At 45.4% G+C, this 12,714-nt stretch overlaps 1 protein-coding gene across 3 annotated transcripts in view; it reads right to left on the bottom strand.

The window, feature by feature from the left end:
• Positions 1 to 9,421: 9,421 nt before the first annotated feature.
• Positions 9,422 to 12,714, bottom strand: part of pax1a (paired box 1a) — a 28,044-nt gene continuing 24,751 nt past the window's right edge. For 2 of the 3 annotated variants that reach the window (XR_005461700.1, XM_038806068.1), the window contains one exon: positions 9,422 to 9,664. Coding sequence is in view for 2 of the 3 variants with exons in the window: in XM_038806068.1 (XP_038661996.1) it covers positions 9,657 to 9,664 (8 nt within the window). In the remaining variant the exon portion in view is untranslated. The other variant, XM_038806064.1, reaches the window with a different exon arrangement.

Here is a 12,714-nt window from a genome sequence, read left to right as displayed (position 1 = left end):
CCATAAGACATAGGAGCAAAATTAAGCTATTTGGCCCATCGAGTCTGCTCTGCCAATCAATGATGGCTGATATGTTTCTCATCCCCATTCTCCTGCCATCTCTAATAGCCCTTCATACCCCTATCAATCAAGAGGTATACAAGATAATAAAAGTTATGGATAAAGTAGACGTGGAGCGGATGCTTCCTCTTGTGAGGCATTCTAAAATGAGGAGTCATAGTCTTAGGATAAGAGGTAGCAAATTTGAAATGGCAGTGAGGAGAAACTACTTCTCACAAAGGGTTGTGAATCTGTGGAATTCGCTACCCCCAGAGTGTGGTGGATGCTGCGACATGTACCATAAAACATGAAAATCAATAAAAACATTTTTTTTAAAAGAAGCACACCTGCCAGGCTTGCCACAGATACTGGGGAAGCATTAAGGATCCTGGGAACGACCACAACGCCCAGCATCAGTCAGATCAACTGACTCCAATAGCAGTGTGGGACCAAGGGCCAAGTCCAATGGGTTGAGATTTGCTTCGCCAAATTAGATAAAATTGGGTAGGAATCTTCTAAATTAACGAAGGAGACTTTCATAGCATTTTAACAAAATACCAGGGGCGGGATTCTCTCAACCCGGGGCCGGGCCGGAGAATCGGCACGACTGGCGCAAATCGCGACACGCCGCCCCGGTGCCGGTCGGGGGCTGCTCTACGGAGCCCCCCCCCCCCCCGGCGATTCTCCGCCTGGGATGGGCCGAGCAGCCGTACAAAGAGGAGTCTGGGGGCCTCCTTTGTTCCGCGCTGGCCCCTGTAGCCCTATGCCATGCTGCATCGGGGCCGGCGCGGAGAAGGGAGACACCGCACATGCGCGAAAATCGCGGCAGTCCCACTGCGCATGTGCAGACCCGCAACACCCATCTGATGCCGGGAACGGCAACTGGAGCGGCGTGGGTCGCTCCAGAGCCATCCTGGCCCGCTGTAGGGGTCAGAATTGCTGCTCCTGAGGCCATGTTGACGCCGTCGGGAAATGCGACGGTGTATACAACGGCGTCAACACTTAGCCTCAGGATCAGAGAATCCCGGCCCAGGTTTTCCAAGACAAGTTATCATAGAAACATGAAATGTACAGTGCAGCAGGAGGCTATTCAGCCCATCGCGTCTGCACCAGCCCTTGGAAAGAGCAGTCATTTAAGCCCACACTTCCAACCTATCCCCATAACCCAGTAACCCCATACCTAACCTTTTTCGGCAAGACACGGGCCTGAAAGAAAAGATTTATGTTGATCCTGAGGCCATGCCCATGTTTTACAGAACCTGACCTGTCCCCATGCTTTACATGAGAAGGTTAAGTCTGAATTAGGCATCATCCAGCTTGTACAGTTTGAGGAGTTGGTGGCTCCTTTCGTGCCAATGGTTAAGTCAGATTGAACCATTCTGAATGGTGGGGAATACAAATTAACCATGAATCGGATGGCAAAATTGGACCATTATCCAATGCCAAGAATTGAAGATTTATAGCTTGGTGGCTTAACGTACTCTAAACTTGAAATGAACCATGCGTACGAACAATTAGAATTAGATGAGGCTTCTGGAGGATTTGTTACCATAAATACAAGCAAAGGCCTATGCCAGTATACCCAGCTACACTTCAGAGTCTCATTAGCGTGTGCAATTTTCCAGCGCACGACGGAAAGCTTACTACAGATCCTACCCAAGGTGGTTGTCTATCTAGACAATGTACTGATAGCAGGGGCATCTGAAGTGGATACTTAGCACGTCTAGAAGAAGTTTTAAAAAATTTAAGAAGGCCAGGGTAAGGCTGACAAGAGTGTAGCTTCCAAGCTCATGAAGTACTTAGGATTTAGGATAGACACCAAAGGGCTGCATCCTATGGAGGAGAAGATAAAAACAATTAAGGAAGCACCAGCCCCTAAAAATACGTCAGAATTGAAATCCTTCTTAGGAAAGGTGAATTATTACAGCATATTTATTCCTAATCTTTCTACAATGTTCGCACCCTTACTCAAGAAGCACCAGGGGTGGTATTGGCGAGAGCATCAGAAAGAATTCTTTCAACAGGTCAAATTAACTTTATAATCGTCCAGTCTCTTGGTTCATTTTGATCCCTCAGTAGATACAATTCTTACCTGACATGTCTCATGAATCAGAGCGGTTTTGCCTCACAGGATGGAAGATGGTGCTGAAAGGTCTATCACTATGCCTCCAGGACTCTGACCAATGCTGAACACGCTAACTCCCAAATCAAAAAAGAGGGATTAGCTGGAATCTTTGGAATGAAATGGTTCCATCAATACGTCTATGGACGGCACTTAATAATAGTTACCAACCACAAATCCGCCTTAGCTTCAGGTAACATCCAACACTGGGATCTATTGTTGGCAGCCGACAAGTATGTGTTTCAACATAGGCCGTGCACACACATTTCCAACGCGGATGTGTTAAGCTGCCTTTTCCTAGCCGAAAGTATGCTACCTCCACCAGTACCACAGGAAATCATTCTCACTTTAAACTTTCTCAGTATGGTGCCAGTGTCAATGCGACAGGTCACATTTTGAACCCTAAAAGACCCCATTTTATCTCAAATTAAACATATGGTCCACTTCAGCTGGCATCATGATAACAGATCTGAGCAGTTACCTTCCTTTCAGATAAGAAAAGACGAGTTAAGTTGTGAAGACAGCGTATTATCATGGAGAACAATGGTGGCCATTCCCACTCCCACCAGACAGCTTTTATTACAAAAGTTGCACTGTCCCCATTCAGGGATGTTGAAGATGAAAATACTTTCACGCCATTATGGCTGGTGGCCCGGGATGGATATCAACATAGAGAATCTGGTCAAACAATGTGACCAGCGTCAGATGCAGCAAAAATTGTCGTCTGGGGCCTTAATGCACCCTTGGGAGTGGCCAAGACAACCATGGGTGAGAGTACATGGCCATTTTGCAGGTTCATTCATGGGCTCCATTTTCTTGCTCATCATAGATACTCACTCCAAGTGGTTGGACAAACACAAAATGAAGTCCTTGACCTCTTCAGCAATGGCAGAGAAATTGCAACAGACATTTTCTCCCCATGGGTTGCCTGAGGTGCTGATCTCAGGTAATGGGGCTGCGTTTATGTGCAAAGAGATCCAATATTTCATGAGAACCAATGGCATTCAACAGATTCAAACCGTTCCCTACCATGCTACTTCAAATGGACTTGCTGAGAGCTGTCCAAACATCCATGAAGAAACAGTCACCAACCCCTCTACCAAGCAGACTGGCCTGTTTGCTGCTCACCTATCGAACAACACCTCATGGCATCACAGGTGGTACCTCCGCCGAATTGCTAATGGGCAAACGCATGAGAACATGGTTGGATCTGGTATTTCAGAATTTTGTGGGGAGGATGGAGGTAAAGCAGAACACACAGAAGAAACATCACAACTCGAAAAAACCTGAGAGAACATTTGAGGCGTGTCATAATACCCACTCATGCATATCATGAGATGCAGACAGGCAGTGATTGACACACAGGATAACCAATGAACATACATGACACAGAACAACCAATCACCGATCATGATGGTCATCTGGGGGTCGAGAAATGTCGACGCAGAGCTCGGCAGGCAGTTTACTGGCCTGGCATCAGCCAGGACATTGCCAACACAGTCCTCAACTGCACAACATGCCAGAAGTTTCAACCAGCTCAGCCCAAGGAAATGCTGCAACAGCATGAGATCATGACCTCGCTGTGGTCCAAGGTGGGGATCGACCTCTTTCGCGCCAATGGGCGTGTTTACGTGCTCGTGGTCAACTACTTCTCCAGCTACCCAGAAGTGGCGAAACTGTCGGACCTCACGAGCAAGTCCGTCATCAAAGCCTGCAAAGAGACGTTTGCCAGGCATGGGATACCACTCGCGGTAATGAGTGACAACGGTCCATGTTTCTACAGCCAAGAGTGGTCTGACTTTGCACGATCCTACCACTTTAGTCACATCACATCCAGTCCCCATTACCCGCAATAAAACAGGAAGGCCAAGAAAGGGGTCCATATTGTCAAGCGGTTGCTGTGCAAGGCTGCAGGCTCAGCCTCAGATTTCAACCTGCCGCTATTGGCATACAGGACAACCCCTCAGTCAACTGGTTTGTCTCCGGCCAGTTGCTCATGAACCGCAACCTGAGGACGACTGTTCCAGCCATGCATCTTCCAGACCTTGACCACCTCACGGTGCTGCAGAGGGTGCAACGATCCAGGGACCAGCAAAAGATCATGCCATGGATCTGCCTGCGCTGGCTCCAGACGATGTTGTTTACGTTCAGCTGCCTGAGTGAGGTTGGTCAGCTCCAGCTGTTGTCATCAGACAGGTTGCTCCCAGGTCTTTCGTTGTCCAAATGGCTGATGTCTCCATTTTACGGCACAACAGGAGGGCGCTGCGTAAAGTTCCCTGCCCATCACCCGACCGCACTTCTGCACATGTCATCATGCCTCCTCTGGATGTCTTGCACCACGAGGCCACCGATCTGGCAGCGATCCCACCTGTCCACAAGGCCACCGAGATGGCAGCCATCCCGTCTGTCCAGGTGCCGGCGTCCCCCCCTCCACCTCTATGGCGATCAACAAGAATTCATCACCCACCACAACGACTGAATCTATAGACTTAAATCTATAGACTTAAAACTGTAAATTTTGTTCAGTTTGCTCTGTATCTGCACAATAGATACCTTCCCATGTACATATGTTCATTCATTCCCCACTTGACATAGTGTATATACAGCCACATTCCAAAATGTATTTTAAAAGGGGAGATGTCATAATATCCACTCATATATATCATGAGATGCAGACAGGCAGTGATTGACACACAGGATAACCAATGAACATACACAACACAGAACAACCAATCACCGGACAGGGCAGCACCACTATAAAGCCCACAGGGCATTAAAGCTCTCTCTCTCTCACAGGACACGGCTAGGGAGATAGTCGCAGTGCACAGGCCAATGAACATAATCACCATGTTGTAGATAGCTAGTCTGGTCAAGCCAGTAGGAGGTTATCAGTTAGGTTAATAGAGTGTCAACCCACAGCAGATTGTGTACAGCAGTCAACAGGTTCAATAAAACAGTGTTGGACCATCTCCAGTGTCGGAAGCCTGTTTCTCATTTTACTGCATCCAGTTGCAGTCAACGTTAGACCAACACAGATAACACATCAAGGTGGACGTGTTGGTATATGTAAATTTTGGTGCTGGTCCTAATTGGATCCCCAGAATGGTCGTGACCATAACAGGTCCAGTGTCATAAATAGGTACCAAGGAAAAATGGTGAAGAAACATCTGAACCATTGAGAAGGAGAGAGTTGTGCACTGCATCAGTGGGGCAGCCTACCCTCCTGTACCTGTCAGTAATATTGCTTCACGTTCAAGTAATGCTGCAGCAAGCTACCTCAAGGTTGAGGCCTGTAATGTTCCAGGGGAAACTGGGGGAATTATCTGCACGGACCCACTTTCGCAAGTCGAGAGCAAACCCATTAGGGTTCAAACCAAAGTTCCCTCTACTATGGGACAGCCGCAAGTGAATTACAACACTCCAAAAGGATCAGGAAGTCCTCGTGCCAACTTACCTTATAAGGGACTGTGTTGAGAAACATTTGTTGTGTAATATTGTAAATAGTTCCAGTGTTGTAATTTGTTGAACAGGGACTTAAAGGAGGAATGAAGTTGTAGTGTGCCCTTTAAGGAGGCTTGTTCTCAGATGGTCATGTGACCCACAGGCCAATCAGGCCAGAGCGTGTGAATCCTGAGGCTGAACACTCGTTTTACTGTTCGTTAGGAGTTTGGAGTTGTGGTTGTAATGTAGGAAATGCAACAACCAATTTGCACACAGTAAACTCTCACAAATGTGAAAGTGCCAATGACCAGATACCCTGCGATGTTGGTTGAAGGGTAAATATCTGTCAGGACAACTCTGCCGCTCTTCCAAGAATGCCACGGAACTTTATATGTCCACCTGGGAGGGGCCTCAGTTTAATGTCTCACCCAAAGCCAGCTCCTCTGACATCACAGCACTGGTGTGTCAGTTTTGAATCTTGCACTGGGACTCCAAACTCTCAGCTTTCTGACTCCGAGACAAGAGTGCTGCCAACGTAGCCAAGGCTGCCTCACCATCCCACCAGTAAAATGTATTTCCAAAACTCCCTGGAGTAATGCAGTCATCAGGAATCAATTGTGGTTCATTGTCTGAAAACGGAAGGTTAGCCCCTGAAATCAAACAGCTGCAAAGAAATTTTATAAATTTTTGCACATCTGTTTTTTTCTGTGACTTATTTTGAATGACTTCCCTTTATGAATGCTGCTGGCAACATTAAAGGGACGGGTTGCAGACCACAACAGTGTGAGGAGAGATGAACTAGAATTAGTAGAGGCAATAATAGCCCAGATTGTTCCTGTAACATTTCTATTCCAGCCCATGTAAGTACATTAGTTCTTTGCACTGGTGGGCTTAATGTCTCTGCCAAGCCAGTTCTCATGAGATGCCATCACCATTGAAGTGAAAATATTCCAAAAGAAATCTGAAAGCGAAATCACTGCCCTTTGATTTCTAAAGGAGGCATTGCAGATCGGAAATGTGGAACTAAATATGTGGTACACATTTGATGATCTCATGATCAGATGGCACAACATCAGTCATGTAACTGCTCTCAAATTTATAATTAATCCTCACAAACTCAGGGCAGCATGGTGGCACAGTGGTTAGCATTGCTGCCTACGGCGCTGAGGACCTGGGTTCGAATCCTAGCCCTGGGTCACTGTCCGTGTGGAGTTTGCACATTCTCCTGTGTCTGCATGGGTTTCACCCCCACAACCCAAAGATGTGCGGGCTAGGCGGATTGGCCACGCTGAATTGCCCCTTAATTGGAAAAAATAACTGGGTACTCTAAATTTATTTTTTTAAATCCTCACAAACTCAATTTCAAATCCTCTTTGCAATTTGTTGAGCAGAATTGAATGACTCCCCTCCCTTTCGGCAAGTTCAGAGATGGGGCGACCGTTTGATAGGGAGGGAGGATGCGAGGTGGAATTCCTGCCACTTTTCTGACACCACCCTGAATCAAACTTAGGATGAGAAGGGTAGAGGGTTGCCTTCCCATCAAGAGACCTTTCTGGCCTTTCTGTGGTTACTTAAGGCCTTATCCCACCACCATTGATATTCACCTAGTGGCCGATGGGGAACTTGTCATCCAGGGAGGTCATGCAGAAAACCATATCAGATTTTCAAGCGACCTTTCAGATGGCGTCCCTCGTTAATAGGCACTCTGGGCCAAATTAAAGGACTCAGCATCTGGAAGGAAAACCAGCTTGTTGCAAGAGGGAGATATTCGGAAATGTGGTCCAAAATAGATTAAAGGTATAGCAGACAATTTACGGGTTAAACAGACTGATGGAAAAACCTGCTAGCATATGGTCAAAGGGATATGCAGACACCAGGCCTGGGTTGCCTTGTCCCAGTTCAGGCTCATTAGTGGGAATCCACAGGATGCCCCAGATCCATTCTCATTCAAGACATTCCTGTCTGACCAGCCATTAGCCCATTACAGAGTCTAATGACCATTTTTCTTGGAGAATTTCTTATAGAATCCCTACAGGGCAAAAGGAAGCCAATCAGCCTGTTGAGTCTGCACCAACCCTCTGAAGGAGCACTCTACCTAGTCCCAATTCCCCTACCCTATTCCAATAACCCCACCTCGGGGCAATTTAGCACCACTAATCCACCTAACCACACATCTTTGGACTGTGGGAGGAAACTGGAGCACCTGGAGGAAACCCATGCAGACATGGGAAGAACGTGCAAACTCCACACAGACAGTTACCCAAGGCTGGAACCAAACCGGGATCCCTGGCGTTCTGAAGCAACAGTGCCAACCACTGTGCCACCATGCCGCTTTTTTGTCCAGCAATGGAAGGTTAGTTGTATCTCAATAGTGTGGCTCTGTTCTTTTGTGTAAACGGGAGTGGACAAGCAAACAGCCAAGATAACAATGATGGGCAGCACGGTAGCATAGTGGTTAGCACAAATGCTTTACAGCTCCAGGGTCCTAGGTTCGATTCCCGGCTTGGGTCACTTTCTGTGTGGAGTCTGCATGTTCTCCCCGTGTGTGCGTGGGTTTCCTCCGGGTGCTCCGGTTTCCTCCCACAGTCCAAAGATGTGCAGGTTAGGTGGATTGGCCATGATAAATTGCCCTTAGTGTCCAAAATTGCCTTAGTGTTAGGTGGGGTTACTGGGTTATGGGATAGGGTGGAGGTAGGGTGCTCTTTCCAAGAGCCGATGCAGACTTGATGGGCCAAATGGCCTCCTTCTGCACTGTAAATTCTATAAGAACTATAAGGTAAGTCTGGAGTGAACGGTTGTTTGAGGGGCTGGGCAGAGCTTAGAAAGAAAGAGAAAAGGAATCCTGTTTTGAACAGGAACAGAGAGAAGGCTTTGGAAAGTGACCGAAAGAGGTTATGAAAGTGGCCACCGAGGCAGGCTTTGAAAAATGGATCTGAAAGAACATCCTTAATGAAGAATAATTGCTTTGTAAATACAAGTATCACCTTTGCCTGTCTATGCAAGTGGAATGAGAGCTGCATGTTCATTTAAAGTGGTGTTTGATGGGAATTTGTGTGAAAGTTAAGAAACTACATGTAGTCTGGTATTTGTTAAGATTGAAGTTTAAAGGGTTAAATATTGTTTTGTTCTTTTCTTTTGTTATAATAAAGCTTGTTTCATAAAATAATGAAGCCCTATTTCTTATGATATCACTCCTGGAACGAATTGATCTTTCTGCGCCACCTTAAAACTTTAAAAAGTTGGGGCTCTGGTTGAGTATCTTAGCCACTGCTGAGAGCTGACCAGGCATCCATAACAAGCAGAATAGTAAACCCCAGGCCTTGTCCCCGACCTGCTCCTGCGATCCCCTGCTCAACCACCCTCACCTCTATTGAGGGATCCATGACCGATCCCTCTCCAGGCCAGGTTGTAGTGCCAGCAGTGTCCACTGTTCCCACTGGCAGTGCCAGTGCTGGACAGCTGCCAGCCTCCGAATGGCCAGCAGCTCTCAGGAGCAGGATTTCTGCCCTGCTTGGGACTTAATTCGTTGGGAGGCCCATCGCTGTCCAGGAAAGTGCTTGATTAATTCATAATTGCATCAGGACTCCTGGAGAGTGGTGATGTGGGGCTCCCACCAGTTCTCCAACTGGTGGGCAAGACCCCACTATCATCACACTCATTAAATACCACCCAGTTTGTCACTTTGCTTGGTGCCGTGTGCTCTGCAATTATGAGTATGGGAAATCTAAAATAATGTTCTGCACTATCTTTCTGAAAATGGTGCAACATGTATCAATTTATTTTCAACATTTACAATTCACATAAGTTTCTTAGTCAGCATATAGATTAAAGAGAAAACCAACCGTTCTGTAAATTAGACTAAAAACAAGCACTTCCAGAAATGTTTCATTCAATCGAAACATCAAATGATCTTCTTGCTGCAGATGGTATTTAACTCCCTGAAAATTTGCAGTTTTCTCTGGCTTTTGGTTCACGTTTGTTCACATCTCTGATATTCTGTCGATTGGCAAAAAGCTGGTCAGTGGAGCGTGCATGGTGGCGGAAGAGATTTTCTTCAGAGATCTGCATAGAGAGTAAATGATGAAGCTCAGTTGGTTGCTGAGAAATTTTGCTTCATCAGAAATTCTGGATTTAGCATAGTTTGCTTTTGTGACATCTCAACGCTTTTAGAATATCCTTGTCAGTCTCCTGTGGCATTGCCCTGGGGAAGTGAAGACCAGATGTAATTGTTCAGTGAGAGGAGTATAAAGAACAGGGTATAATGTGGCCAGGGTTTCTAGACAGAATTAAATTCCCACTTTAAACTTAAACATTCTGTCTTTATTGTTGTTTGATACGTCTACTAAACTTATAGCAGCTTGTGAAACAGAGGTGAAGAATTAGTTGCAGATTAACGCTTTCTTTGCAACGCAGGCTGAGGAACCCGGAGGTACAAAACTGAGGCGCCACAGCACCACCATTAACAGGAGGTTGCAATTACATTGTAATACCTCTGTGCAGGCATGTTTCATGATGGGCATGTACATAAGAATTTATATTGGAAAAGGTTGCTATAGAAAGTTCAGCGTTGTAGGTTTGTGATATATTGTAGATATGCCCATATCAGAGATGCAGTGTTGTAGATGGAACCTTGCTGTCAGAAATCAAATGCTAAGAACTATGACAATGCTGAAATTTCTCACAAACATGCTAATTTTAGAAGAATGTTAACATTTTCTTTTGAGAAGATCAAAATTAGGCAATGCCAACCATTTCTACACAAGAGATAGTGTCTAATATTCACTGGATCATTCTTCATAGAATTACAGAATGTTTCAGTGCAGAAGAAGGCCATTCAGCCCATCGTGTCTGCACTCGCTCTCTGGAAGTGCATTCAACCTAGTCCCAATCCCCCGACATATCCCCGTAACTTTTCACATTCAGACAGCAATCCAATTTATTTCTGAATACCTCGATTAAACCTGCCTCCATCATCCTCTCAGGAAGTCTGTTCCAGACTCCAACCACCCTCTGGGTGAAAATGATTTTCCTCACATCACTTTTACTCCTTTTGCCGATTAACTTGAATCTATGCCCTCTAGTTCTTGATACTCCCTTAAGTGGGAACAGTTTTTCACTATTTACCCTGTCCATACCCCTCAGGATCTGTATCAAGTCTCCACTTAGCCTTCTTTTCTCCAAGAAAAACAGTTCCAACCTCTCCCATCTATCCTGAGAGCTACAGTTCTTTATCCCTGGAATCATTCTTGTGAATCTCCTCTGTACTCCAGTGCCCAGAGGCAATATGAAATTCAAAGCAACAAATACAAATATTAATGTATTAGATTTACTCACGGTTAACATTAATTTAAAAAGCTATCTTCTTCCAGATAAATATAAAATTCTATGGTTCATTTCACCTGACAAATGAAGAGTTTTCTTTCAGTTCCATCATGGTATCAGATGTGGCTCAGTTGGGTATTGGCATCCCTGAATCACAAGATTCCAGGTTCAAGTCCCATTCCAGGCCTTGAGTACAAAATTCAAAGTTGATATGCTGGTGCATAATGATGGAGACTATCAGAGGTGCTCTCTTTTAGATGAGATGTTAAACTGAGGCCTCATCTACGTGCTGGAGGGAATACTAAAGATTCCTAGGGACTACTTTAAAGAAGAAAAGTAGGGTTATCCCCAGTGTCCTTGGCAATGTTTATCCATCAAGTAACATAAAAAAACTGATTATCATTGTGGAGAATGTCCCCTCTCTCACACCACTGGAGACCAGTGCAAACTAATGGAGCTAAAGCAGATAATACTCCTGGCCCTGATGGCTTGCATCCTAGAAATCCTAAAAGAAGCAGTTACAGAGATAGTGGATGTATTTGCTGTAATTTTCCAGAAATCCTTGCCAGAAGATTGAAAAACTGTCAATTTGACAGCCCTATTCAGAATGGGAAGGAGGCAAAAGCGTGTAACCATAGGCCGATTAGCCGAGCAGCTATTGTTGAGAAAACATTGAAATCAATTGTTAAGGAAGTAATAGCAGCATATTTGGTAAATCATAATCGAGTCAAGCAAATTCAGCAGGGCTTCATGAAAGGGAAATTGTGGCTGACTAATTTATTAGAGTTTTTCGAGGAAGTCTCAACCGGAGTGGATAGAGGGAAACCAGTGGATGTGTTGTATTGGAACTTCAAAAAGGCATTCAACACGGTACCTCACAAAAGGCTACATCACAAGATAAGAGCCCACCGTGTTGAGGGTAGTATATTGGCACGGAAAATTGACTAATGGGCAGGTAACAGCAAGTGGGGATAAGGGGTTCTTTTCCAGGTTGGCCACCTGAAACCAGTGGGGTTCCACAGGGATCAGTGCTTGGACCATAACTGTTTGCCGTATGTAATAATGACTTGGAAGAAGGAAGCAAATATACTGTAGCCAAATTTGCAGGCATAGAGTCATCGAGTCATAGATGTTTATAGCATGGAAACAGGCCCTTCAGCCCAGCTTGTCCATGCCGCCTAGTTTCTCTCACTAAGCTAGTCCCACTTGCCTCCATTTGGCCTATATCCCTCTATACCCACCCTGCCCATGTAACTGTCTAACTGCTTTTTAAAGGAAAAGGTTGCACCCGCCTCTACCACTGCCACTAGCAGCTCATTCCAGATGCTCTCCACCCTGTGTGTGAAAACATTTCTCCTCTGGTCTCTCTTGTATCTCTCTCCTCTCACCTTAAACCTATGCCCTCTACCAAGACAACATAAAAATAGGTGGAAAGGGGAGTTGCAAGAGGGATAGAAAATAAATATTGATAGATTAAGTTAAAAAAAAAGTAAGTGGACAAAATGTTGGAAAATGGAGTATAATGTGGGGAAAAGTGAAATTGTTACTTTTGGAAGGGAGAACAACAGGACAGTGTTATTTAAATGGAGAAAAACTGCAGAAAACTGCAACACAAAGAGACTTGGGGGGGGGGGGGCACTTGTGCACAAAACACAGAAAACCAACGACTCGGTGCAGCAGGTAATCAGGAAGACTAATGGAATGTTGGCCCTGATTTCAAGGTGGTTGGAGTATAAGAATAACTGTCTTGCTGCAACTGGACAAGGTACTGGTAAGGCCACATTTGGAGT

The sequence above is a fragment of the Scyliorhinus canicula genome, chromosome 1 (genome assembly GCF_902713615.1).
Source record: "Scyliorhinus canicula chromosome 1, sScyCan1.1, whole genome shotgun sequence".
Classification (NCBI taxonomy): domain Eukaryota; kingdom Metazoa; phylum Chordata; class Chondrichthyes; order Carcharhiniformes; family Scyliorhinidae; genus Scyliorhinus; species Scyliorhinus canicula.
The sequence above is the reverse complement of the archived record's forward strand: the minus strand, read 5'-3'. Positions and strand labels throughout refer to the sequence as shown.